Source organism: Dromiciops gliroides, chromosome 2, assembly GCF_019393635.1.
Source record: "Dromiciops gliroides isolate mDroGli1 chromosome 2, mDroGli1.pri, whole genome shotgun sequence".
NCBI classification, from domain to species: Eukaryota; Metazoa; Chordata; class Mammalia; order Microbiotheria; family Microbiotheriidae; genus Dromiciops; species Dromiciops gliroides.
The window spans coordinates 306,560,352-306,586,237 of record NC_057862.1 but is presented as its reverse complement, the minus strand read 5'-3'; the positions used below and the strand labels follow the sequence as shown (position 1 = coordinate 306,586,237).

The 25,886-nt window shown below is 42.2% G+C and overlaps 3 protein-coding genes and 1 long non-coding RNA gene across 19 annotated transcripts in view; 3 read left to right on the top strand and 1 right to left on the bottom strand.

Annotated features, from left to right (window-relative positions):
- Positions 1-9,483, top strand: part of CDC23 (cell division cycle 23) — a 28,266-nt gene extending 18,783 nt beyond the window's left edge. Inside the window, exons 4-16 of the mRNA XM_043980079.1 lie at positions 1,023-1,065; positions 1,335-1,440; positions 2,025-2,157; positions 3,656-3,833; positions 3,915-4,012; positions 4,105-4,186; positions 5,825-5,978; positions 6,095-6,214; positions 6,455-6,530; positions 6,936-6,997; positions 7,607-7,685; positions 7,765-7,884; positions 8,393-9,483. Coding sequence (XP_043836014.1) covers positions 1,023-1,065; positions 1,335-1,440; positions 2,025-2,157; positions 3,656-3,833; positions 3,915-4,012; positions 4,105-4,186; positions 5,825-5,978; positions 6,095-6,214; positions 6,455-6,530; positions 6,936-6,997; positions 7,607-7,685; positions 7,765-7,884; positions 8,393-8,563 — 1,422 coding nt within the window. The 3' untranslated portion in view covers positions 8,564-9,483. The remainder of the gene's footprint in view (positions 1-1,022; positions 1,066-1,334; positions 1,441-2,024; positions 2,158-3,655; positions 3,834-3,914; positions 4,013-4,104; positions 4,187-5,824; positions 5,979-6,094; positions 6,215-6,454; positions 6,531-6,935; positions 6,998-7,606; positions 7,686-7,764; positions 7,885-8,392) is intronic.
- A 163-nt stretch (positions 9,484-9,646) lies between these two features.
- KIF20A (kinesin family member 20A) lies at positions 9,647-17,718 on the bottom strand. Of its 2 annotated transcripts, none has more exons than XM_043980939.1 (19): positions 17,333-17,718; positions 16,742-16,930; positions 16,308-16,397; positions 16,091-16,210; positions 15,705-15,843; positions 14,862-15,049; positions 14,637-14,772; positions 13,946-14,140; positions 13,729-13,840; positions 13,555-13,623; positions 13,200-13,340; positions 12,864-13,029; positions 12,576-12,740; positions 12,317-12,456; positions 12,066-12,168; positions 11,631-11,838; positions 11,325-11,416; positions 10,944-11,081; positions 9,647-10,216 (listed from the first exon to the last, which is right to left on the bottom strand). In XM_043980939.1, exons 2-19 carry the CDS (start codon positions 16,907-16,909, stop codon positions 9,890-9,892), a joined length of 2,697 nt encoding a protein of 898 aa, XP_043836874.1. In that variant the 5' UTR covers positions 16,910-16,930; positions 17,333-17,718; the 3' UTR covers positions 9,647-9,889. The 2 variants fall into 2 exon arrangements, with proteins under 2 accessions (XP_043836874.1, XP_043836875.1); XM_043980940.1 differs by lacking the exon at positions 9,647-10,216 and adding an exon at positions 10,245-10,570.
- Positions 12,951-14,047, top strand: LOC122739087. The gene is made up of 3 exons (XR_006354662.1): positions 12,951-13,186; positions 13,593-13,751; positions 13,916-14,047. It is a non-coding gene; the product is annotated as an uncharacterized LOC122739087 (long non-coding RNA).
- A 169-nt stretch (positions 17,719-17,887) lies between the features above and the next one.
- BRD8 (bromodomain containing 8) overlaps positions 17,888-25,886 on the top strand; it is a 32,156-nt gene continuing 24,157 nt past the window's right edge. For all 15 annotated transcript variants that reach the window (XR_006354734.1, XM_043982369.1, XM_043982365.1 and 12 more), the window contains exons 1-6: positions 17,888-17,958; positions 19,263-19,359; positions 21,930-21,999; positions 25,199-25,248; positions 25,494-25,616; positions 25,727-25,807. Coding sequence is in view for 14 of the 15 variants with exons in the window: in XM_043982369.1 (XP_043838304.1) it covers positions 17,940-17,958; positions 19,263-19,359; positions 21,930-21,999; positions 25,199-25,248; positions 25,494-25,616; positions 25,727-25,807 (440 nt within the window). In the remaining variant the exon portion in view is untranslated. The remainder of the gene's footprint in view (positions 17,959-19,262; positions 19,360-21,929; positions 22,000-25,198; positions 25,249-25,493; positions 25,617-25,726; positions 25,808-25,886) is intronic.

Below are 25,886 nucleotides of genomic sequence, written 5' to 3'. Positions count from 1 at the left end.
TCCAGGGCCAGTGTTCTATCCACTGCACCACCTAGCTGCCCAACCCTGGCCTATCTTAATCACAGATCTCAGTTGGTGCATTTTTTTTTTTTCCATTAAAAGCTATTAAAATTGGTCAAGGGAATTTTGCTTATGCTTCTTTGACTTCTGGAGCTGTAATGGACCCTTTCAGTTCTCAGTTTAATGTTTTTCCTGTGACACAATGTGCCCTCAAAACTCTCTGTGTATCAATAAAGATGCCAGCCATGAAATAGGACCTTTTGACCAACTCACCAAAATTGTGAGCTTTGAGTGTTGTTAAGGGCTAAAATTCTAGCTATACTGTCTAAAATATCTAATGAGTGGTCGCCAATAAATTATAAGCTTTAGCAAGAGTTAGACTTTTAAGCATTTTTTAAGGAGAATAAGAATTTTGTAAATAGAGAAAGAAAGGCCTAGATTCCTCTATTAAAGGGAGAGAGCATTCCTAGCTCTGCTCTCCGCCAGAGTCCACAGGAAAGAGCGCAAGTCAGAGTGCCAGGCTCCCCCTTCTTCCTTCCACAAGCAAACGTCACTTCCTGATGCCAAAGAAAAGACGCATGGTCTTGCCCTCAGGGACCTTCACCTCTTGGTGGAGCTTTTCTACAGTAAGTCTCCAGCAGGTGGCATCATTCCAACATTACAGAGTAGTGTCATTAAAAAACTAATAAAAAATTATTTCACTTATAGACCTTTTAGTTGTCTTTCTAGATGCTCTATTCAAAAAGACTTCAAGATACTAAAAGTGTTTTAGACAAGCAGCTATATAAAAAGAAGCAACATTTGCTGAAATATGGAAGATGTACTCCTTTGAGGGCAAATACATCATCAAACTTTATAGAGTGATGAAATGGGACAATTACACTTATTGACCAGTCGTAGATACTGTTTTGTGTGGACTAAGGCCCTTAGGAAAAGTTTAAAAATATAGACTAGTTTTTCATTGTTGTAAACAGGTTTTAGAATGAACAATGAAAGACTCACTTTTTAATTTTCCTTTACAGTCTGGAGAAAAGAAGAAAGATGATGAAACAGTCGACAGTTTGGGTATGAAGTTCTTCATCTTACCTTGTGGGAAAAAATAACTAGCACACTGGTGTATGTTTGTTAGGTATGGTTGTAAGAGGTGAATGGCCAAAGGCCTCTTTTCTCAACCAAATTAAGGTAGCTTTCAGGCTGAGGGGCTCCTTGTAGCCATTGTTTCTTAGAAGTACTAAGCAAATGTAAATTTTCCACTTCATGCCACAGGGAGTAATTACACCCAAGAAAATAAAGCAAAACTAGTTTGAGCCTCAGAGATTTTATTTTGTCCATAGGCCCCCTGGAGAAAGGACAGGTGAAGAACGAAGCCCTCAGAGAGCTAAGAGTTGAACTCAGCAAAAAGCACCAGGCACGAGAGCTTGACGGATTTGGCCTTTATCTGTAAGTCTGGATAATCATTGGAGGTTTTTGTATTTTTCCTGAGTTGAAGAGGTGCAGTGTACCAGGGCATAGCAGAAAGAGCATTGGGTCAGAAGTCTAAAGATGGGGGGTTCAGTCCATGTTCTGTGTCTCAGCTGTGTGATATTTAGCAAGTTATTTAATTGCTAAGAGCCTCAGTTTCCACTTCTGTTAAGTGAAACCAATTATGCTTGCACTGGTGACCATATGGCATTTTCGTGAGTAAAGCTCTTTGTAGAACATAAAGAGCTGTATGATATTCATTAGTGTTTATGTAGCACTCTAATATTTGCAAAGTACTTTACAAATATGATCTCATTTTTATTCTCCCAACAACGCTAGGAAGTAGATGCTATTATTATCCCCATTTTACAGATGAGGAAACTCAGCCACATGAGGTTAAGTGCCTTGCCTAGAGTTGCAGCTGGTACATGTCTGAGGCAGGATTTGAACTAGCCTCTTCCTGACTCTAGGCACTGCACTCTCTCAGTTGGGCCACTTGAGTGATAGTTGTCAGGTGAAGTGTTGATTTTTGCTTTGTGATCCCTGATGATTTTCTCTCCTAGGTATGGGGTGGTGCTTCGGAAGCTGGACTTGGTAAAAGAAGCCATTGATGTTTTTGTGGAAGCCACCCACATTTTACCTTTACACTGGGGAGCCTGGCTGGAGCTGTGTAACCTGATCACAGACAAAGAGATGGTAAGTTGAGAAAGGAGCTATGAAAAATCTTTCATGTGCACTTTCTATTTTGTGGACTACTTAACTCTGAAATATTCAACCAATCCTTTTACTTGTTATTAGAATATTGCTGGCTAATGTAGTTAGCCTTTATATATTTTTTTGAGTTGTTTTGCTGAAAATTTGATCTTGATGTTAAAGCTCACTGGCTAGTGATGGATCCTTTGTGGTTATTGTTGTTTCGTGGTTAATGTTGGTTTGGTATCAGATTTGATTGGAAAATTCTTTCTTCACATGGAGTTTTATTGCATCTAAACTTTGTTACTTTTCAACAGCACTATTTAACCTTTAATATAATCAGGCAGTTTCATCACTGCCCTTATAGTTCAGGATTATTTTTTTCTGACATTAAGAATTGAATTAAATTAGTTTAGTTGTTTCCCAGGGTTTTTTTTGTAAGTTCTGTGAAAATTTTCTAATTTCTTTCATGTTGATGTCTTTAGCATTTTTGAGCTGGATCATCTTTAGAGTGTGTTTCTATTTTTTCAGGTATTATTAATCTCCATTAAAGGAAACTTTTTGGCATATTTAAAAAGCTAAGAGTTGTCTTCTCTTTTCCTCTTGTCTCTCTTTCACCTAGTGAAGATGCTTCCTGATGACTTCAAATCTATTCTTTTGTCCTCTCACCAAGGATTCAGTCACCTGACTCTGTCTGCTGGGCATTTCCATGTCGATACTGTGTCGTTACCTCAAACCCAACATTTACAAAACTAGACTCTTCCTTTTTCTTTACAAACAAACTTTACCTTTCAACTTCCCTTTCTCTGGCAGTGGTACCATCATATTTTGACATCTCTCCTTTTTTCCCTTTTTAAAGAAAATTCTATCACATCTAAATGCTTCTGCATAGCTTTTAGAGTACCTTATGGTCTAACTATACATACACACATGCACACTCTATTACATACATGTATAGATATATACATATACATATCATATACATACATGTATATGAATATAGAGACTTATTTCTCCCTCTTCCATTCATGAGCCCTCCAGTCCATTCAGCTTCGTTTCCTCATTGCCCTCTTCACAGTGTAGACTCATTTCCTCCCATCTCTGTTTTTTCACTTGCTATCTTTTTTCTCTTCTCTTCTCTTCTTGCTAGCCATTTTTCAAAGACCTTCTCAAGTTCTACATCCTTTTCTTGAAGCCTTCTCTAACTTGCCCTTTTCTGAATTCTTTACTATAAAACTTCTAGTCTAAATGTTACAATATAGCACTTAATTGTGCTGTTTTATGTTGATCATTATTGTTATCTCTGTGTTGATTTTGTTTCTTAAAGTTTAAAAATATTGAAGTCAGAGGTCTTGTCTTTTATTTTGCTTAATACAATGCTGAACCCATAGTAGGTACTTAGTAAACTGCTGATTGTTTGTTTGATGTCTGGGAAGGGAGTTGGGGACATAAATGGCTAATTTGTAAATTTATCCTTTCTTTGGATCTTAATTGCTGCCAGCTGAAGTTCCTGTCCTTGCCAGACACCTGGATGAAAGAATTTTTTTTGGCTCATATATATACAGAGTTGCAGCTGATAGAGGAGGCCCTACAGAAGTATCAGTCTCTCATTGATGTGGGCTTTTCTAAGAGCACATACATCATTTCCCAAATTGCAGTTGCTTATCACAATATCAGAGGTAAGTGAGGCAGGGTACTGAAATGCCATCAAGCCACCAAAGAAGTACCTTTATACTTACTGCACTCTCTTTATTGTGCAGATATTGACAAAGCCCTCTCTATTTTCAATGAATTAAGGAAGCAAGACCCCTACAGGATTGAAAACATGGACACATTCTCCAATTTGCTCTATGTCAGGGTGAGCAGTTTTTTTCCTCCCGTTAACTTTTTTTTTTTGTGCAAAGTTCTAGGGATTCCTTTTTTTTTAATTTATTTTTTCTCCTCCTACAGAGCATGAAACCTGAACTGAGCTATCTGGCTCATAATCTGTGTGAAATTGACAAATATCGGGTAGAGACCTGCTGTGTAATAGGTGAGAATCATTTTTCTAATTGGAGTGCTGGGAATAAGTGGGGAAAATGGTTAAAGAAGTCAGTCCTTGGGGTAGAGATGTTAAAGCAGAAAGTTAGTGCACAGGATGAGTCAGGTTGAGCTCTTTTTTTCTGCCTGTCAACATTATTAACATTCACATGAATGGGTGTTCAAATTTCATGATGGTAAGAGAACCTCCTTTCTCTTACCTTGAGACCATTCTTAAAAGTATAAGATTAATTTCTGAATCTCTTACCTTGAGGACAATATAAACAAACTGAAGAGAGTTCACAAAATGGGGTAGTTCTAGTAATGAGGGTAGGACTTTTAAAGTAAAATGGGGGTGGGGGAGAACTTTGACTAGATCCCAAAGAGGAGTGGTCAGATTACAGATTTCAGAACAAGAGAACAGACCTGAGATATCTTTGTTCCTTTTTCCTTTGGAAAAATTAGTTGTGAGGCTTACAGCCAAGAAGGTGCATAGTGAAGTTGAGAGAGTTGGCTTCAGGGTCAGAAAGACCTGGGTTCACCACATCTCTGACACCTAATACCTAGTGAAAGTCACTCACTCACCTTTTAGTGCCCCAGGTAATTCTTCAGGGCAACAGCTGCTGATATGCACTGGTTAAGGATGTTTTCTCAAAAGGAGTGCCCTATACCAGTGAAATCACTGGTTCTGACCAAAAAACAAGTATGGGCATCAACTTAACCATTTAAACAGTTCAGCATGGGCAGAGCAAAACTTTTTTTTAATTTTAATTTTTTTTAGTGAGGCAATTGGGTTTAAGTGACTTGCCCAGGGTCACACAGATAGTAAGTGTTAAGTGTCTGAGGTCAGATTTGAACCCAGGTACTCCTGACTCCAGGGCTGGTGCTCTATCCACTGCGCCACCTAGATGCCCCTAAAACTTTTTTTTAATAAGTATAACATGAGAAAAATTTTTTTTTCCTAACATAACCAGATAAGGGAAAGAATGTACTAAGGAGAGGAGGAAATAGGGACTGAGATCATGAAGAGAGAAGAAATGAAGAGAGACTTGGAGAGAAACACATCCATTTGCCTGACCCCACTTCCCACAGTACTCCTTTCCCTGCTGGCTTCTGTTCCCAAGGCATAGGCCTAAATTGGCTTCTTTGCAGCAGCCTTAGTTTTTTTTTCCTCTGCTACCACTAACCAACATCATTGGTCTACCCAGATTCCCTGATGCACCTGCTTCCCTCTCCTCTACTACCACTAGATGGCTGTCCAGCCTGGCCTACCCACATTTGGCATTCTTCCTATCCATTTTCTCTCATGACTGGACAGTTGGGGCTCCTGCCAACTAGTCTTCTGCTTTTCCTATTTCACCACCTAAGTTCCTCCATCTTTTAAATACTGTCTCAAGATATTTTTCCATAGGATACCAGACCATATGTCTTTCTATAGGAACTCTTGTAGATTTGTATGAAATTATTTTTGTTAATTTTAACTGCATGATATAAGGGTAGCAGCTTTGCAGATGCTTAATTTTAGGAAACTTGTTACCCTGAGCCAGATGAAAAACAAAATGGTGGTTTTGTCTCCAATTAGATTCTTTTTATCCCAAGGGAATTTCTATTTGTGACTGTCTAGTTTTTCTTATTTTCTTGTTCTTCTCAGGTAATTATTACAGTTTACGTTCCCAGCATGAGAAAGCAGCCCTTTATTTCCAGAGAGCCCTAAAATTAAATCCTCGATATCTTGGGGCTTGGACCCTCATGGGACATGAATACATGGAAATGAAGAATACGTCTGCGGCTATCCAAGCTTACAGGTTTGTATGTGTGATGGGGGTGAGGCTGGGCTGCGTTAGGCAAACAAGGATTTCGTGGGAATCAATATTGTTCTGACCTACCCTCATGTGTGTAACAATACATTTCCATTCTTCAGACATGCTATTGAGGTAAACAAGAGAGACTACAGAGCCTGGTATGGCCTTGGACAAACCTATGAAATTCTTAAGATGCCATTTTACTGTCTTTATTACTATCGACGTGCCCACCAGCTCCGGTAAGTATGACCACTGGTGTGGGACAACCTGATGCTAATCCAATAGTTTGACTTATGAAAAATCTTTGAAACTGCTTTGGAGTCATTTAAAGTTTTTTCTTTAGGGAATTTCATCAATGAGTTTTGTAGTGTGATTGTATAGGCCATTGAAGAGCAATTGGGATTGATTTGGGTTGGTGGCAGTGGTTGGACAGAAGAAGTTACAAATACCTGCTGACAGCCACCCCTTTTATCTTGTAGGCCCAATGATTCCCGCATGCTGGTGGCCCTAGGAGAATGTTATGAGAAACTCAATCAGCTTGTAGAAGCCAAAAAGGTGCCTGGGGTTGGGTACTGGGGTGTTGCATGACATTTTTGAAATTTAATGAAGGTTGGTTGGTCTGTTTCTGACTTCATTTGGTATTGATCTGATGTATACACCAGTCTCAATCTGGGTATGTGCTGGGTTTTATACCTCATCTGCTCATGTGCAGTTCCCTGTACAGTGTCTATCAGGCAAGGCAGGACCAGAAGCCACGATCTGTGGAAGGCTGTCTGTGGCCAGGTACCTGCCACCTGAGCTTGGTTGGCTCTTGTTCAGCGTGAACAAACAAGTGTTCTTCTGCACTCTCAGCACCAGCTTGAGCTCCTGCAGAGTTTGCTGAAGCCTGAGCCTCGAGGTAATTGTCTGCTTGTTGGTAGGTGTGGGGTGGCTCCAGTAACCACTTTGTCCCTTTGGCAGTGTTACTGGAGAGCTTACGCTGTGGGAGATGTGGAGAAAATGGCTCTCGTGAAACTAGCAAAGTGAGTAAAAAAGATGAAACATTCTGAAGTCTTTCGGGCCTGTGTGCTCTGGGAGTGTTTGCGAACATGATTCTCCCTTAGGTAAATTAGGGCACATTGGTATGTCATGAAGAATTCCTCAACTAGGTGAGGTGCTAAGAATGAAATAAAGGGAATTTACAAGCAGTGCATCTGTATGGTATCTGTATGTAACTCTCAGCAAGGCAGAGAGTTAAAGCTCTTTTGACCTATGCTGGGTCATGTTCCCCCCTGGCTATGGCCAGGACCACTGAGAAACCCACATAAGTTGTGACCCGTTGATAGGTGGGGTTTTTGTTTTTGTTTTTTAAAAGATGATCTGATCCCTTCCAGCTCCTTCCTGGGTTCCTGAAAAAAATATAAGTTGTCCAGTTTTCTCTAGGACTCACCCTCTCAGCTCTTCCCATATTTATCATTAGCAAAGTAATGGTACTTTGAATGGTGGTGATTATTAAATATTGAGGTCACTACTAATACTATGGGTTTTTTACTTCCATGTGGTCCAGTTTATTTTAGGCTCTGGGCCTGTGTTGTGTGTTGCTGAAGCCTTGGTTCAGCAGTCTGTTTATGCTTATAGTCCATTTCTTTCAGGCTCCACGAACAGTTGACTGAATCAGAACAAGCAGCTCAGTGCTACATCAAATACATCCAGGATATCTATTCATGTGGGGTATGTGTCAGAGGCAGAGGAGTTAAGCCAGTGCATCTGTCACTGTCACTTCAGTCATTTCTGTTCTTTGCCTTTTCAGGAAATAGTGGAGCACTTAGAAGTGAGCACTGCTTTTCGATATCTGGCTCAGTACTACTTTAAATGCAAACTCTGGGACGAAGCCTCAGCCTGTGCACAGAAATGTTGTTCATTCAATGATGTGAGTGCTGTCAAGATTTCTTATTTGAACAGAGTATCTTTCAGGGGTTGGGGCCCTTAGGCTGGGGGATATCTTTATTAAAAGTATATAGTTTTTGGGGGCAGCTAGGTGGCGCAGTGGATAGAGCACTGGCCCTGGATTCAGGAGGACCTGAGTTCAAATCCAGCCTCAGACACTTGACACTTACTGGCTGTGTGACCCTGGGCAAGTCACTTAACTCCAATTGCCTCACCAAAAAAAAAAAAGTATATAGTTTATGGGGCAGCTATGTTGCACAGTGGATAAAGCACCAGCCCTGGATTCAGGAGGACCTGAGTTCAAATTTGGCTTCAGACACTTGACACTTGCTAGCTGTGTGACCCTGGGCAAGTCACTTAACCCTCATTGCCCTGTGGGCCTCCCCCCCCCAAAAAAAAAAACCCCACCACAACACACCATTAAAAACAAAGTTTGAAAAACAAGTATTAGCCTAACTTTTTTATAACTTGGGATACATTATTTATTTCAGACTCGAGAGGAAGGCAAAGCCCTACTTAGACAGATCTTACAGCTTCGGAATCAAGGAGAGACTTCCACCACAGAGATACCTGCTCCCTTTTTTCTACCTGCATCACTATCTGCTAACAACACTCCTACTCGCAGGGTGTCTCCACTCAACCTATCTTCGGTCACACCATAGACTACTACTTTCTAGGCTGGATTGTCATTCCCCTATTAAGTCCTGACTCAGACGGAAGCTGGATCTGCTCTTTAAGGACCTCATCTCTTTCCGTTTCTGCATTTGGAGACCACTGCTTGAGAATGATATAGGGTCAGTGCTCCAGCTGCTTGCTGATTGAATCCTCTCTGAAGAAGACATTCTCTATTTGCTACAGTTAGAGCAGCTGGACTCTTTTGGAAGCACTTTTTTCTCCCTCCCGACTCAGAGACTAGCTGCAGTTTTTAGTCCTCTTTCCCAACCAAAATCTTTTTAAGAACCCCTTATGGCACTTTAGCAAGTGATGCTGCTTGGTGGGATCGTCTGTCTGAAGCTGAAGAAGGCAGGCGGCTCTCCTACTAAGATATCTGCTTTCAGCACCTATGGGATGCTGTTGGAACGAGCCAAGTTGTCACAACTAAATACTCAGAAGCAGGGTTGCTACTAGCTTGCTGAAACGTCCATCTTTCAGGCTAGGAGAACAGAGCACACTTGATGCTATATAGAGAGGGAGATGAAGCCTGGACAGGCCCTTGGTTTCAGCTCTGAGGTGTGGGGAAGAAAGATCAAGCTGTCTTATTCAACGAACAGTATTCATTATGTTCCTGTCTAGAACGGTGTATCTCACAAGTGGCTCTCTAACTTGTCATGGAGGAGAGGGAGAGCCTGGGCAGAAGACTCGTATCTGAAGAGCCAGTCTGTTTTAATAAAAATATTTTTTTAATCCAACTTCCTACATTTATTTTTCCCCAACTACATCAGAGTGATGAAAACCATCCTTGATAACTAATATTTTAATCTTGGCTCTGAAAAACTACTCCCCCTCCCCCCAAGCCCTGCTCCCCTTGAAGAAACCTCTCTGGTGACCTATGTAAATGGGAGCAACACAAAGATGGGCTTTAAAAAGTCTTAACAGGGGCAGCTAGGTGGCGCAGTGGATAGAGTACTGGCCCTGGATTCAGGAGGACCTGAGTTCAAATCCGGCCTCAGACACTTAACACTTACTAGCTGTGTGACCCTGGGCAAGTCACTTAACCCCAGTTGCCTCACAAAAAAAGGAAAAAAAAAGTCTTAACAAAGGCTAAGTATATTTATTATAACATACATACATACATACATGTTGAGTGCATAGGAACCATTTAAAATGAAAAGACAATAACATAATTATATTACATGAGGGGAAAAAAGCAGCCACTGGAGTATATCAAAGCCCTTGGTGTATATTAAAGCTTATAAAGAACATCACGACTTCATGCATAGAGCAACTTGCCCCACTTTAGCTCAAGTGCTAGTTCTACAAGTGTTTTCTTAGTATTTTTTCCCAAAAGGCCCAGACTTGAGTAAAGGGGAGCGCCGGGAACGCAGAATGCGGGTGTAGGGGCTGTTTTCTGCTGCACCTTGGCAAGCAGGGGTTCGAGGAAGCAAGTTTCGAAGGAAAGGTTTCTTTCCTGGGGGTTGCTGGGTAGGCTGCTGGTTCTCCTGGTTGGGACCTAGCCGCTTTTTTAAGGAACCAGAGGAGGAAGAGCCCTGCAGCTTCAGTACTGTATGATACTGTTCAGCGATGCAGGCAGCTTTCTTCCGAAGATCCAGTTTTACTAGCATCATGTTATTTTGTAGCTCAGCTAGGGTCTGGTCCTACATAGAAAACAGAGATATTTAAACTAAGAGAAGAGCTAAATCTCAGAATCTCTTTCCTTAAGTCCCATTCCACCCCACTCCCCATCAGTGTCCTAAAAACCAAAAAGAAAGGAGGGTCATGTACACAGTACTCAATGCTGTAGGTTGAAAAACTCATTGAGAACCACTGGGATGAGATCACTAGATTATTTATGGTGGTTCCCCTAAATTACAAAGGAGGTATTCCTTTCCCTATAACCAGATCTGTAAATAGTAACTCAAATCTTTACTAAATTCACCTGATCCTGTTGGTTTGTCTTTGTGGGCAAATGTTTCTCGAAGCCAAAGCTCAGTTGATTGCAGGGGGTTACCCTAGGAACCCAGTCATTAGGTAGCAGCCGATAGAACTCCTCACTTCCTACCACATAATATACATCCTCATGACTGCCTTTGACTTATTCAACTCTAGGTTCTGCTTATCATCCCATAATAGCATTAATTGTTGGTATCTACTTCAGAGTGTTATGAAGAAAATGCTTTTACAAAGCACCAGATAAAATGTCAATTATTTAGCAGCCAGTCTTTTCATTATAAAGATCAACAATAAATCTGAAAAAACAGTATAGATTAGTGTTCAGGTATTAACAACAGTTTCACCCTAGATTTGGGCTTTTTCCCTTACTATCTTCAGCTTTCTAGAGTAGGGGTGGTATGGGTCAGGGCAAGGACAGCTAGGCCAGACTACCTGTTTGATCAAGATGTCATCACAGATGGTCAGGGCCTGTCGGAGTTTTCCCGCTCCGGTGCTATGACAACAGGCCCTCTCAGCTGACTGGAGGGACTCACCAAGTTTCTGTAGCTCAGTCCTCAGTAGCCTGATGTTCTGAAAGAAGGAAGTGTCAATTAACTGGCCACAATGAGTTGAGAGATGAAATGTTAGTGGCTCACGGACCCCAAAAGTATATGGTGCAGCCCTCATGTAGATCTGGGGCAGTGTAGAATGTTAACTGATTGGAAGAGTTGTGGTAGCAAAGAGACAAGCTAGTGAGGCTAAAAAGTAAGGCTGTATAATACAAGGTGATTTCTGATGAGATGTATCCCCCGCCTCCCTTTTGTTCATTATTACCTTTTGCCCCTCCTCTAACTTCTTGTCTACATCTGTGGTGAATGGTTTGGCTGAAGGAGGTGGATCTAACATTCTCCGATACTTGCGCAGTTCTGAGAAAAGAAAGGAACCAGCCTAGTCAATGGACATTCCTCTTTGGGTCTCCTCTCCAGAGCAGTCTGGGAAGAGTTGGGCTCAGATAGACTAGGACATGACAGGTCCTGAGAATGAGAACCTCCCTTTCCCTCCAGTTTAGACCCTTCATTCATTCCAAGGGTGTTACTTTGCTTTTTGGCCTTTTCCCTCCCTCCCTCCCTCCCTCCTTACCTTCAGTGGTAGAAGCCAGTTCTGCCTCACATTGTTCCAGTCTGGCTTTTGTCTCCTGAAGCTGCTTGTTAGAAACGGAGGAAGCCACCCGCTCTGATCTTCGCAAGCACTGTTCAGGGCCTGACTGCAGGCTTTTCTCAAGGTGCTCAGACTGCTTCTTAGCCTCTTGCAGGGCATCCTCCAAATCCTTCATCTTTTCATCCCGCTCCTGAAGGGAGAGCAGAGTGCTGTGAACAATACTCAACCTCCCTAACTGTGGGATAACCTGCTTTTCCTGATGCCCGTTTGGTGAGATCCCATTGATGCTAAAGCCACAATGAATCCCCCATTCCATTTCCTAGAGGCTTCAGCCTCCAAGGAGCTTGGTGATAGGCACCCTAGCTTCTAAGTGGAGAGAAGATCAGGGTGGCTCCTCTGATTTTCTCTACTCCTTACCTGAAGCTCTTCCTGATAATAACTCTGCAGGGACTCCTTCAGGATCTTTAGTTTATCCTCATACATTTCCTCCAACAACTCTTTCTGAGTATCTAAGTGTTCACTGTAAGGCAAGATGAAAGCAAAATGAGCAACAGTTTTCTTTGGGGCTGAGTCAGGTATGTGGAAGAAAACAGACTTCGAGACAAAATTCCATTCTATGCCCAGAGTTCTGCTTCTCTAGGAGATCCAGGAGGCCAGCCATTGTCTACCTGTACCACTGCTCCCGCTCTTTCATCTGCTCTATCATCTCAGTACAAATTTCATCACGGAGCCGCACGTCCAATTTCAACTTCTCCTGACGCTCTTGGAGCAGAAGCTCTTTCATGGCTTCCACCACTTGTAGTAGCTCCTAGGAAAGTCATAATTCCTGTGTCTTAAATTGCAGTTACCATCTTAATATCCCCTTTCACCCATGGAATACAAATCCCAGCAGCTATCATTCAAAAATAAGTCCATTTGCTTCCTCACCTCTTTGTCGTACATGGAGGTATCCAATTCATCACTAGTGTTTTCATCGGACCCTGGTTCCTGCTTAGCCCCTGTCTCCAAACTGGGAGAGGCTCTTAGACTGTGCTCCTTAATGAATGACTGTAGGGATGGAAGCCCTAGTTTCACAGGTGGCGCATGAACAAGCTAGAGAGAAAGAGAAATCTCTTTGTACCCATGTCCCTTTATCTCAAAAAAAAAAAATTTCAAAAAGGGTTATGAACACAAAATTAACCCAACCAATTTAGCTGGTAAGTTCCAAGGACTCACCTGACTGGCAATGGCTGAGAACTTGGCCACATGAAGTGTCTCATCATAGGTAGAGGCACAAGGATTCACATTGACAATCATGCAGGAACGCCCACGACCTGTGAAGAAGCCCTGGAATACCCGGGTCAGCTTGCTGTCACGGAATGGGACTAGGTTTTGCTTGAGCCTGACAAGGAAGAAGAGACAACTGAGTTTTGGGAAGGATGCTGACCATTATGCGATCTCAAAGTTCCACTCTCAAGAGTAACCAGTATCCAGTGACAGGCCTTTCCATCTGGCCACAAGCAAAATCCAGAGGCCCCGATTGTCCTTCCTGTGCTTGGGTGGGTAACTTACCGCTGCTGGTTCTGACGTAAGGCAGTAATACATCGGCCCAGGGTATGAAGGGAAGTGTTGATATTCCCTGCCTCTTTCATCCGCTCACTGATCTTCTGTTCCTTGCAGCGCTCTGAGCCAGCCAGATCACACAGGGACAACCTGGAGGGGGAAAGAGGTAGACAGGGAGGAATTGACTCTGAACCTTTATCCCTTCTTATGATCCAGACCCTCACGCATCTCCTGGGAGAGAACTTTTATTCTAATACTTCAACAATTCCCTAGGACACCCAGCTTTGTAACTCCCAGGCCATTCCACCACCCAAAAACAACTGCCCAAGACCAGGTAGCCAAATTCCTGCAACATAAAACTCACTCGCTGATCTTAGACACCACGTTGTCTTCTCCCTGCAGGTGCAAGATCCGGATAGAGAAAATGCTGTGGCTGAAGGATACAAGAAAGAAGCAGGAATGAGCACAGTGGGCATTTTCCCTTGACAGGGCTCAAAGGTATTTTCCAGTAGTGGCTATGAATGGACCCTTTTCTCACCTTCGACTGGAGTTCTGGTTCAGGTGAGTGCTGGCAAAGCTCTGATTCTTACGACCCAGTTTCAGGAGCTTCCAGGCCTCATCAGCATCCTGGATGTTAATCCAGTTCAGATCTGAGGAAGACAGGGAGAAGGGGGCGAGTTAGAAACATCTTATTTATTCCCCTTCTTTCCTTTTCCCTTTTCTAGTTACTGCCTTTGACCTCCACTCCTCACTACCTTTCACATATGGATGGCCATTTTGGTCTTCACATAGCCGGAGGGTCTGCCTCTTCCGCTGCTGGCTGGGGGCCTCCAACAAGTCAAAGATCATCTCATTATAGATCTCAAAGAAGGAGATCCAGATAGAGAATCGGACATCAGCTGGGACACGGAATGGGGCAGTGTCTGGCTCAGCCCATCTGTAACATGTATCTGGAAGGTATAATAATAAACAATTAGCCACAAGCCTTGTCCTGATCATCATGCTTGCCTTCTTGGTAGCAAAGAGACATCCTGGGACGGCACTCCTAACAGCTGATTGTTCTCTGGATTTGTAGAAGAAACTGCACTTGCAGAGCAAAGTTTAAAAACACGCCCATCATAAGGCCAATCTGGGAATTTGTTTTGCCTTACTATGCATACTTCTTTTTTTTTTTTTTTTTTTTGCGGGGCAATGGGGGTTAAGTGACTTGCCCAGGGTCACACAGCTAGTAAGTGTCAAGTGTCTGAGGCCGGATTTGAACTCAGGTACTCCTGAATCCAGGGCCGGTGCTTTATCCACTGCGCCACCTAGCCACCCCCCTATGTATACTTCTTACAAAAGTTTGGTTTTCCTTTTTCAGTGAGGGGTGCAGAAGAGGTGAGGTGGGATGGAGAAAAAATAGATTTTGTTCACTGAAATTAAATCAAATTTTAAAAAGTTAAATACCCTCCATTTGGCTGAGGCTGACACTGCTTTGGCTAGTAGAAGAGAGTCCAGCAATGCCACTGTCAAAACTGGCACTGGTCCCCAGCCGTAGTGATTCAGCTGTGTGGCTTTTCTTCATAGAGTTTATCAATTCCTCCTAGGGAAAGACAAGAGAAAATAAATACAAAGCTTTTCTAGAAGTATTCCTGCACTTCACTGATATGGTTCTGGTAAGTGGGCACTCACCTCCCGAGCACTGCCATTCAGCAGGGCTGCTTTCTTCATTTCTTCTTGCCTCACCTGCTTGCTATCTAGCCAGATCACTTCATTAGCAAATGAAGGCTTCAGATCAGAGGCTGGGTAGAGCTGGTTCTGAACGCTATTGAAGATCACAGCTAGAGAACGAGGTAGGATTCCCCCATCCTTGTTGCTACCTAGAAATATACATATATAAAAAGAGATGGAGAGCTGAGTGTTAGCACTTAAAATGCTGAGAAATTATTCTAAAAATTCACCAGACTGTTATTGCAATAATCAACCTCATGCATGGATTTATTGCAAGGAAATCTCTTTAAAGTACTGTAGTTTACTATATTAAAAAAATCATGAGCAAGATGCTATCAGAAAAATCTGAAAAGATCTATATGAGATGATGCAAAGTGAAATGTACTGTATACAAATTGACTTCAATATTGTAAGATGATCTGCTGTGAATGACTTAGTTATTTTCATCAATCCAACGATCCAAGACAACTCTGAAGGACTTATGAAAAATGCAATCCATCTCCAGAGAAAGAACTGGTGGTATCTGAATACAGATTGAAGCATAACTTGTTTGTTAGTTTCTTAATCTGAAGTTTTGTTTTTGTCTGTTTTCTTTCACAACCTGGCTAATGTGGAAATGTTTTGCATGACTACACATATATAACTGATATTAAATTGCTTGAATTCTTAAGGCGGGGAGGGAGGAAGAGAATTTGGAACACAAAGTTTTAAAAAACTGGATGTTAAAATTTGTTTTTATATGTAATTTGGGAAAATAAAAACAAAAATTCACCAGAATTTTATGATGCTGAGAGTTTCACTTACCCTGAACAGTATGGGTCTTTCCGGAATTAGTAACTCCATATGTATAAATGAGCCAGTTATAGCCTTTGAGCACATCTCTGACTATTTCTTTCACTGTCAGGTTGAAGAAAGATGCCTGTCCTACTTCTGGTCCAAAGATCTAGAAAGAATACAGTCCATTGAAGTCTCTTTTGTTTTTAACACAGGCTCATTTCAACTCTCCCAACCTAATTCCTTCTCCCCACACCTTCCTGCCCCATAGTTGCTTCTTCCTATAACTCTTCATTACTCCCCAGGCCACCGTGGACTCAAAAACTCTGTAGATATTCCTCTCAGCAAACATATAGAAAAAACATTCTCTCACTGGTTGTATATCTGAAGGTGCCTGGCTTCTGAAAGTTTGATACCTGGGAAAAGGTGAATCTATGAGTGGCTTGGCCCACACCCCTCTCATTGCTCCTCATGGCAAAAGAATCCTTGGGTGCCTGCAGAATAAGGGTTTCTGGGTTCTCGATTCGAACACAGCCCTAGCAAATGGAACATAAATATGTTAGGAGAAGAAAGCAGTCCTGTTACCCTTTTATGTCATATCATACCATACCACGTGCCTCCCTAGGCACTCACCTGTTCTTCTTGTCTCTCTACCTCTGAAGGGAGCAGGGGCCGGACTCTCAAGTACACTTTTACCTTCTCTGTAACATCATCAGGTACAACCTGAGGCAGAAACCCAGGCAAAAGTACCACTGATTAGATTAAACAATTACTTGAGTCTGAAATCACAGGTAAACAACAGATTACTCAGGAGCCACACCAGGGGAATGGTGAAGAATTCTAGATCTCCCTCTACTGCTATGCTCATCCTAAGAAACTGAAGAAAAGCCATTTTGCTGCTTGGCCTCTTATTCCTCTCTCAACATTCCTTTGAAGACTTAACCAGCCCACAAATGTTTAGTAAAAGCCGGCAGATTTGCACCAAGAGGAGGGTGCATGCCTCTGTGTGTGTGTGAGAATGGGTAGGAGGGGAGTGAATGGGTGGGCGTCATCTCCCAGGACTTTACCTGCTCTTTATCCTCTATTGGGGGAGGGGAGATGGCAGAGAATTCAGGCAACAGGTCTTTTTGGATCCCAACTCCTAAATCAGCAGCAGTGGATTCGAACATGGGAGACACAATAACTTCCTCATCCGAGAGGAGGCCCACGGGCGGTGTCAGGATACCCTGAGACATGACAACGGTGGCAAGTTCCTCCTAGAAGAGGAAAACAGCTTTAGGTAAAAGTAGTGGGGGTGGGGCATAATGACCTTCCACACCTGGAGGTATTAACCCGTTCTTCCCTCAATTTTCCGCCTCCCCAGACTCAGGAGCGAGGTTACTAAAAAGCTTTGGTCCCCCTCCTCCCCCCAGCAGTGGAGATGAGCACCTCGTGCCACCGACCCCGCCGTGAGCTCCTGCTCCAGCCGCCGGGTGGAGAGGAGACTCCCCTGGTCTACCAGGACTGGGCGGGGCCCGGAGTACCGGAGATGGGGATCGCAAGCTTGTCCCTCACCCTTGGCAGACAGGGTAGTTGAGGGGAATGAGGCTACGGGGTCAAGTTCATCCAGATGAGAATTGCCGGCAAAGGACCGAGCCCCGGGGCATGCAAACGTTTACCCTTCGGTTCGATGACTCTCCCAGCTCGGTCTCCAGTGCCCGTCCCCGCTCAACTCTGGGTACCCCTGGCGCCCTAGGTCTCTGCTCTCCCTGGAGAAAGAAGACCAAGCCCCAGGTAGTCCCGCAGCTCCAGGTCCAGGTCCGCTCCACCCACGAGGGGCAGCTTTGTTTCTAATGCAAGGTTTCAAACTACGCGCTCTGCTCTCTCAGCCAATCCGGGGGCGAGATCATATCCGCCAATCATGGCGCTCAGAAGGTGGGTCGGGTTACCAACCGTCGCGGCGTGGGCCTTTGGGCTTTGGGCTCCGGCCCAGGGCTCCTGCCCACCCCTAAGGATCCTCGACAGCCTGTCTCGCCATGAAACGTGAAGAGAAACCCAGAGCTGAGGCCACCATCCCCCGCCCTACCGTTTTTTCATCCAGAAGCTTGTCCGAGAACTAGAGGCTCCTCCCCAACTCTACACCACCCACCACAAATAAACTCCATTTCCCAGAAGCCATCTGATTGCGTGTCGACTCAGGGACGGCACTCCATTTCCCAGAGTCCCTCGGGGCACGGCCAGATAAGGACCTGCCTCTTCCACAGTCGGGGAAGACTCGGGGCCAAGATGGCGACAGGGACGGGCAGTGAGTGTCTACGCTGCTCGGGGATGGGCCGCTGCAGCGGTTGTGGCAGAACCCTCCCGACCGAATCCCCTTCCCGTTTCCGATCGAGGGTTGGGATTCGCGGAGCCCTAGGCCTGGGGGGCCCTGTGAGATCCGCGCTAGGCGAGGCTAGAGCTTTCCGAGAGGGCCGCCGAGGAGGGGTTGTTATGGAAGGGTTGTTATGGCGGGGCCTGGGCCGTGTGCGGAGACCTTGGGAGCGGGGGCGGGGCGGGGCGGGGCAGCTAGGCCTCGAGACGCCAGAGAGACCTGAGGATGGAGGCCCCAACCCGCCCGCGCCCCTCCCTCCCTGCCTCCCTCCTTCGAGTGCTGCGTTCCTGGCTCCTTGGGAGGGACCAGGCCTCCTGCGGCCTGGCCTGTGGGGAGCGGCTCAGATTTCCCGCAGAACGTTTTGACCATGAGCCAGGGTTGCCTTCTGCGAGTCTGCAGGGGGCCGAGTGTAGGCTTAGGGGTTTTAGAGCTGGGAGGGACCTTAGACGTTAGGCAGCCGACCCCTCCTTTTTTTTTCCCCCCGTTTTTAAAAAACAACAACGTTCCCTGCAGTAGAAAGATTATGGGACTAGGAGTCAGGAGGCCTGGATTCTAACCCGAACTTGATTAATCGGTCTTTTTTAGATCTGAAGCTAGTCATTTGGAATCTTTAGGCCTTAAATTTCCTAATATGTAAATTGGTAGGAAAAAGAGGTGTTGGACTAGATGCCTTGTAGTACGTGAAAGGGTGCTGGGTATGAAGTTAGGGCTGGTTCAAACCCCAGCTCTGCTACTTGTGAGAGGTCATGGGCAAGTGATTTAGCCTCCTTTTTCTTCATTAGTAGAATAAGAAAATTGGGCTAAATCCTGGAGCTCTTAACTTGGAGTTTATGGGTAGGTCCCTAAATAGATTTCAGGAGGTCTTTGAATTTGGATGGAAAAAAATTAGATCTTTATTTCAAAATAATTGATTTCCTTTTTATTTTATCGTATGCATTTAAAAACCTTCTGAGAAGTGTAGTTTCGCTAGACTGCCAAAGGGAGCCATGACACAAACAAATATTAACCCCTGGGCTAGATGATTTCTAAGGTCTTAACTGCCTCTTTACCTTGTTCTCAAAGTGGGTTGTGGAGAATTTAAGGCATGAAGCAGGTACTGGTCCAAATTGGGGTGCTGCCCAGTCTTTGAGTTCTACAATGGAAAGAGTTGTGTGGAGACCAATCTGGTTTGTTTTGGTTGGTATATAGACCTTTGCTGTCTTTTCGATGGGCTCTCACTGAGTTTCCTTTTTCTACAGAACACAAGCTGCTGAGTACTGGCCCCACAGAGCCCTGGTCTATTCGGGAGAAGCTATGTCTGGCCTCCTCTGTCATGAGGAGTGGAGATCAAAACTGGTAAGATACTTAGGATATCGAATGTAGGGTAGCAGTAGCTTGGAACATTGAAGTTGCTGGGTAGCTTTCCTATACTTCGGGTTGTTTGATCCATAGAAGCCAGGAGCTTCTTAAACTTTTTCCACTTGAGACCCCTTTTTGCCAAAGAAATTTTTACAAACCCTAGGTATATAGGTATATGAAATAGGTATATATAACCTTTTATTGTTGCCAAATTTTTCACAACCCCATATGGAGTTGCAACCCACAGTTTAAGAAGCTTTGGTGTAAACCTTGTCAACCTGAAAATTAGTAAAATAATCAATACAACAAAATTAAGGTCTTTAATCTAGGAGTTATAACTCCTCATACTGCTATAGAGAGTGCTTGAAATACCCAAAGGTGGGAACTTGGGACAGGGTTTATATGGAGTAACAGAACTGAGAGAGGGAAGAGATTGCCTATGGAAAGAGTAAGTTTCTCACAAGATAGTTTCTTTTGCATAATAAGCTAAAGTCCTGGTAGAAAGCTTGGGAACCTTTGTAAGGGGAGCATCTAGGAGATAGACAAAACCATTTGAGGCTGGATTTGACAAAGTCTGATCCACCTGAGGCAATTCATTGGCCTGGAAACTAGTCAGTTCTCAGTCAGTTGTGTTTGCCAACCCTTAACCAAAGTTCCTAATCTTTAGATTTAGCTAAACCTTTTTTGTGCCTTTCGAAACAGAATGAGCACCTTCTTGATTAGTCTTCTGCTCTTTCCTTTAACTGTTACCACTATGGGGCAGCTAGATGGCTCAGTGGATAAAGCACCGGCCCTGGATTCAGGAGTACCTGAGTTCAAATCCGGCCTCAGACACTTAACACTTACTAGTTGTGTGACCCTGGGCAAGTCACTTAACCCCAAATGCCGCACCCCCAAAAATAAACAAATAAATAACTGTTATCACTACATTTTTTCTTCTCTCAATCTAACCCCAATTTTGAAGGTTTACACCATTAGCTTAAATGAGAACCCAGGTACTCATAAAATAGAAGATATTGTTTTCTATATAAAATTTTCTATACTTGCTTTCTGATGTTCACCTGGGCCCTTAGATGGAATCTTATAATGAAAAAGTTTGAGAACTACTTTTTAATAGTTACCACATGGTTGCCAAAATTTGTACTACAGTAGTCCTGCTTCCCATGCATTGGTAGAAGTATGTCCAGTGGTGGTAGAGAATACTATCAGTCATTCTCTACCTTATAAGTAAGTAGTAGCAATTGAGGAGCCATCCCTTATCTTCAAAATGTAATGAAAAAACTACTGGCCTTGAAGTCAAAAGACTTGGGCCTGATTTCCTACCTGAATGAATATTGATGAACTTTGTGACCCTGGACTTAGTTACAAACCCCTGCTGTGGTGTTTCCTAATTTAGTGGTGTCCAGTTTGTGAGCAGCATATAGTTATTACCAGGAGGCCTTTAATCTCCATGTATAAAAGCTTTGTCTTTATAACATTTAGTTCCAATAGCTTCTGTTAGAATTGTAAATAAAGGATGTTTCAAATATATGCAGATGATTTGGGGATTAATCAAATTCAAATAAATTTTTTTAAGATGCTTTTGAATTCTTAGTATCTTTTAGTCGTTAGGTAATTTCTCAGTTATTGGATGCCAGTATTAAAATTAGTGTCACAAAGAGGTGTATTTATTTTACATTAAAAAGGGGTCTTCATGTACAGAGTCTCGTAATGACTGTCTTAAATTTGCAGAATGGGAAATAGCACTTTTAACTCCCTATGTTACAAGAATATTGTGAGGCAATTGCTTTGGAAACCTAAAAGCACTATATAAATGTAAGTTATTACATGTAGGAGATGTAATAAAGATATTGTTGATCTGTATCATTTTGGGAGTAGAATGTGATAGAACACTGTTTTTGTTTTGGGTTTTTTGTTTTGTCAGATCAGAGGCTGAATCCTAGCTCTGTCACTGTTGTATAATCCTAGGCAAATCACCCACTCTTTCTGTGCTTTAGTTTTCTTATCTTTAAAATTAGCATGATAATACAAATATTATTTGTCTCTTCGGTTACTGTAAGGAAATTTCTTTATAAACCTTCAATTGATAACACAATCAAAGACTAGAATAAACAATAAACTATGCCAATTTGTTAAGCCCTACAAACTCAAGTGTTATTTTACTGTAATATAAAGAAACCCCCAACTTTTCATAAAACATTTAGTGAAATAGTTGGAACTGGCGTGATACTGATTTATTTTTAAGGCATTTGAGCCATAGGAAAATGAAAATATTGGTATAAACTGATAGAGCATTAGATACTTATTCTTGTTCTTTTTCACCTAGAAGTTCTACTTAGGAATATTTTTTATTATAAATTATTTTTACGTTATTTATTCACTTCCACATTCAAAGTCTGTTCCTTCACTGTTCCTAACTCTAATCCTTTTGGTTTTAAAAGTGTGACTCCTAACCTATGGACCTGAAATTCCCAACATATCTTTTGTCCTCTCATGATGGAGTTTTATAGTGTGTTGTGGTCCAAGACAGATGCTTTGAAGGTCCTTATTTTTTTCTTTTTTTGTAGGGTGTCAGTTAGCAGAGCAATCAAGCCCTTTGCTGAACCTGGCCGACCTCCTGACTGGTTCTCTCAGAAAGTAAGCTCCAGGGAGAGTGTCCTTCTATAGCAGTCTTTCCCACCCAGCCCTATTAATTTAACCAGAAGACCTTTGCCATGTTGAGAGAATTTAAAGATAAGGCACTTTTACTATAGGAGATCAGTGAAAATTGCCTTTTATTTCCTTGGTACCCCTCCTTCAGATTTACCTGTTTGTATTGAGGGTATCACTATCCTTCCATTTACCCAGTTTTATAATCTTGGGATCATTTTTTTAAATTAAACTTATTTTTTTCGACTAACCAAAATCTAATATCTTTCCCTCCCACTATCCACCATTCCCCATTGAAAAAGAAGGAAAAACAAAGCCCTCTAATGAACACGTTAAAGCAAAATAAATACCCACATTGGCCATCTCATAAAACCTCCCATAGGTTTCAGTGTCCTCTCTGAGTCCATCACTGCTTTGTCAGGAGATAGGTAGCACATTTAGTCATAAGTACTCTAATTGTCATTTTAAAGTTATCTTTCTTTAGAATGCTTTTGCTATCTTATTCGTTGTTCTTGAATCATTCTTGACTCTTCCTTTCCCTCACCCAGGTCTTGTTGATTTTTGCCTCCACATTATCTCTCAAATACATACTCTTCTTTACTTACTCCATAACCATCCTAAGTTAGGCCCTTATCACCTCTTACTTGGACCAGAGCAATAATAAATGGTTAGCATGGCTTCCAGTTTTTTCAGCAATTGATCCTCCACAAAGTTCTCACTGATCTTTCCAAAGCACACATCTGATTGTTACTTGCCTTCTCAAGAACCTTCAGTGGCCCTCTGTTGACTCTAGGATAAAATGTTGAGGGTGATGATAATGGTGATGATGATGATGAAGAAGATGATGAAGATGATGTTACATCTTTATAGCACCATGTTTGAGGCACTTTTGTTTAAGTGCTTTACAATTATCTCATTTGTTCCTAACAACAACCCTGAGATGTAGGTAGGTGCTATAATTATCTTTATTTTCTAGATGAGAAAACTGAGGCAAAGGTTAAGTGTCATGTGTAGGGTCACAGAGTTAGTAAGTGTTAGAGGCCAGATTTGAAATGGGGTCTTTCTGATTCCAGACCCAGTATTCTATCCACTTCACACCTAGCTACCTGACAAACTAAGCTTGGCATTTAAAGCAATTTGCATATTGGATCTTGTTTGTTTTTTCCATGTTTACTGTTTATTACTACCCATTGTGGATTCTACATTCAAGCCATTCCCTTTTCATCTCTACTTCTTAGAATCCTTAACTTCCTTCAAGCCTCAGTTCGTGATTTATCTTCTATGGCATTGGTCTCCAAACTTTTGATTGTACATTACTATCAGTAAAACTTTTTGCTTCCAGTGTATGTATATTTACTTAGAAATTATATTTGTTCAGTATTGTACTAGTGATGGTCATAAAACTTACACAAAAAGTATATGTTAAAAAAGGGATGTGATAAAAATTGAATAATATTTGATGCTAGTATTTGTAAGGAGCCACTGGAGTTTTGAGTATAGGAATGATATGGTTAGATCTGCACTTCAGTCACTTTTGCAGTTGTATTGGAAGTCAGGCTTGAGCCAGGCAGATGCATTAGAAGGCTATTGCAGTAGGTGATGAGGCCCTGAACTATAGTGGTAATTGTATGAATAGAGAAAATGGGACAGATTGGAGAGTGGTGGTGAAGGTAGAAAGGACATGAGGAATGGAAGATGACATGATGATTTTGAACATGGGTGACTGAAAGGGATGGTGATGCCCTTGATAAGAAATAGTGACTTTGAGAAGAGAAATGGCTTTGGTATGGCAGTTTGCTGGTAAATGCTTAATTTAACAGTTGGCACTCTGGGGAGGGTAGGAGTAGTGGAAGGCATACATATGCCACACTTTGAAGTTTCAGTCTGCATTGTTAACATTTTCTCTGCTTTCTTAAGTCTAGATAATCACGCAAACAGTAAATCAAGCCCTGATTTGTAGAGTTTGACTTCAAAGGTAGAAATGCTCATACTAAAAATTTTACCAGTTCTCTTTAGAGAGCCAGTTTGAACTTATTTCCAGTACATGGCTGGTTTGGTGGGAAAGATGACATAATGAAATTGGTGATGCAGATCACAGCCCATCCATGACTGTTTATCCTATGCTGTTCTTACCATCCCACAGGAAACAAAAAGGGAACTTTAGCAGGGTGGAATGTCTAGATGTGGGGATTACTGGGGAGAGATAGAGATAAGGCAGGAAATTGTGCCTCTGCATTTGCTGCAGATGTTTAGATCAGGGTTATGGCTACAACTCTCCCTCTCCCTCTACCACACCAAGCGGTGAAGTGGAGGAGTACCAATCAATAATGAATTGGGTCAGGGGCAGCTAGGTGGCACAGTGGATAAAGCACGTGCCCTGGATTCAGGAGGACCTGAGTTCAAATGTGGCCTCAGACACTTGACACTTAACTAGCTGTGTGACCTTGGGCAAGTCACTTAACCCTCATTGCCCTGCAAAAAAGAAAATAAGAAAGAAAAAAAATAATGAATAGGGTCATATATCTTCCTTTCCTCTAATTGGTTGATTACATGTTCTTGTTATCATGCCATGGCTTCTTGGGGATGGATAGCATCCCCATTTTAGAGACTAGTTTTTTAATTGTAAAAATGCTCTAAGAAACCTTTCCTAACTCCCTTAGTCATTAGTACTTCCTCCTAAAATTACCGTGTATATACTTATCCATCTGTAGGTTACAGCTCCCTGGTACAATATAAATTCCTTTAAGGCAGGGAGTGTTTTGCAATTTGTTTTGTATCCTTGGCTTCTTAGCATACAATGTGGGTGTTTAATTTGATTCCATTCTTTTGATTGATAGTCCTGTGGTTCTGTTCTTCCTCCTCCCTGCCAACCCCCTTTCTGAACTCTTTGATTATCTTTGCAAAGACACACATGCTCTAGGTCAGGTTTGGAACTGGTGCTAATGAACTGACTTGGTTACAAAGAAGTTTGTCTTTTAGAAGCTACTTCCTTTCTCCTCCTACAATTTGATTTGAGTTTATTGGGTCACTGAAAATCACATCTTTCCTTGAGCTGTTCAGATATTGTTTATTAATAATAATAGCTAACATTTATATAGTGCTTACTACGTGCCGGACACTGTGCTAGGCACTTCACAATTATTATCTCGTTTTATTTCATTAGATTCTTGATTCTTTGTTTCCATAGCATTGTGCTTCCCAGTATTCGGAACTTCTAGAGACCACTGAGACCCCAAAGTGAGTGACAAGCTAAGGGATTTGTCAAGTGTTTCTAGGCATATTTATGAGGTAGAGAGAAGTTATTAGGAAATATTGACTTTATATTTATGGGAGTTATTAGGAAATATTGACTTTATATTTATGGGAGGTATAATTAGAGTAGAAAGTACTTAGGATTGAGTGGTGGGGAAATTGAGGGATGTTAGTTGAGTATGGGAGGAAAATTTTTTTTTTTTGCTATCATGTGGATTGTCCTTTTGCAGGCGGAAACGTGGTGAAAAGGGGGAAGTGGTAGAAACAGTAGAAGATGTTATTGTTCGGAAACTGACTGCTGAAAGAGTTGAAGAGCTGAAAAAAGTAATTAAGGAGACACAGGAAAAATACAGGTATTTATCACAAAGGGTGCTGAGCGTCAAGGAGTGGTGACTTTTAGTACTGGGCCAGTGTAGGTGTTGAAATTGGGTAAAGGCTAAAAGATCTTTTTCTCTCCCTGAAGACAACTGAAGAAAGATGCAGAACTTATCCAAGCTGGACATATGGACAACAGACTGGATGAACTATACAATGACATTGCAATGTGGGTAGTATTGGTCTCATCTCTGTGCACCTTTTCTCCCTTTTCCCTAGAGAAAATCTGGTGTCTCTATATTTTTCTT

What these genes read in the sequence shown, in the direction of transcription:
- KIF20A (XM_043980939.1), bottom strand. Translation starts at nt 16,909, where the DNA reads ATGTCTCAGGGTATCCTGACACCGCCCGTGGGCCTCCTCTCGGATGAG. An exon ending in CAATAGAGGATAAAGAGCAG is followed by an intron (nt 16,398 to 16,741) that starts GTAAAGTCCTGG and finishes TTTCTGCCTCAG; the next exon opens with GTTGTACCTGATGATGTTAC. An exon ending in ACTGGCTTCTACCACTGAAG is followed by an intron (nt 11,417 to 11,630) that starts GTAAGGAGGGAG and finishes TTCTTTTCTCAG; the next exon opens with AACTGCGCAAGTATCGGAGA.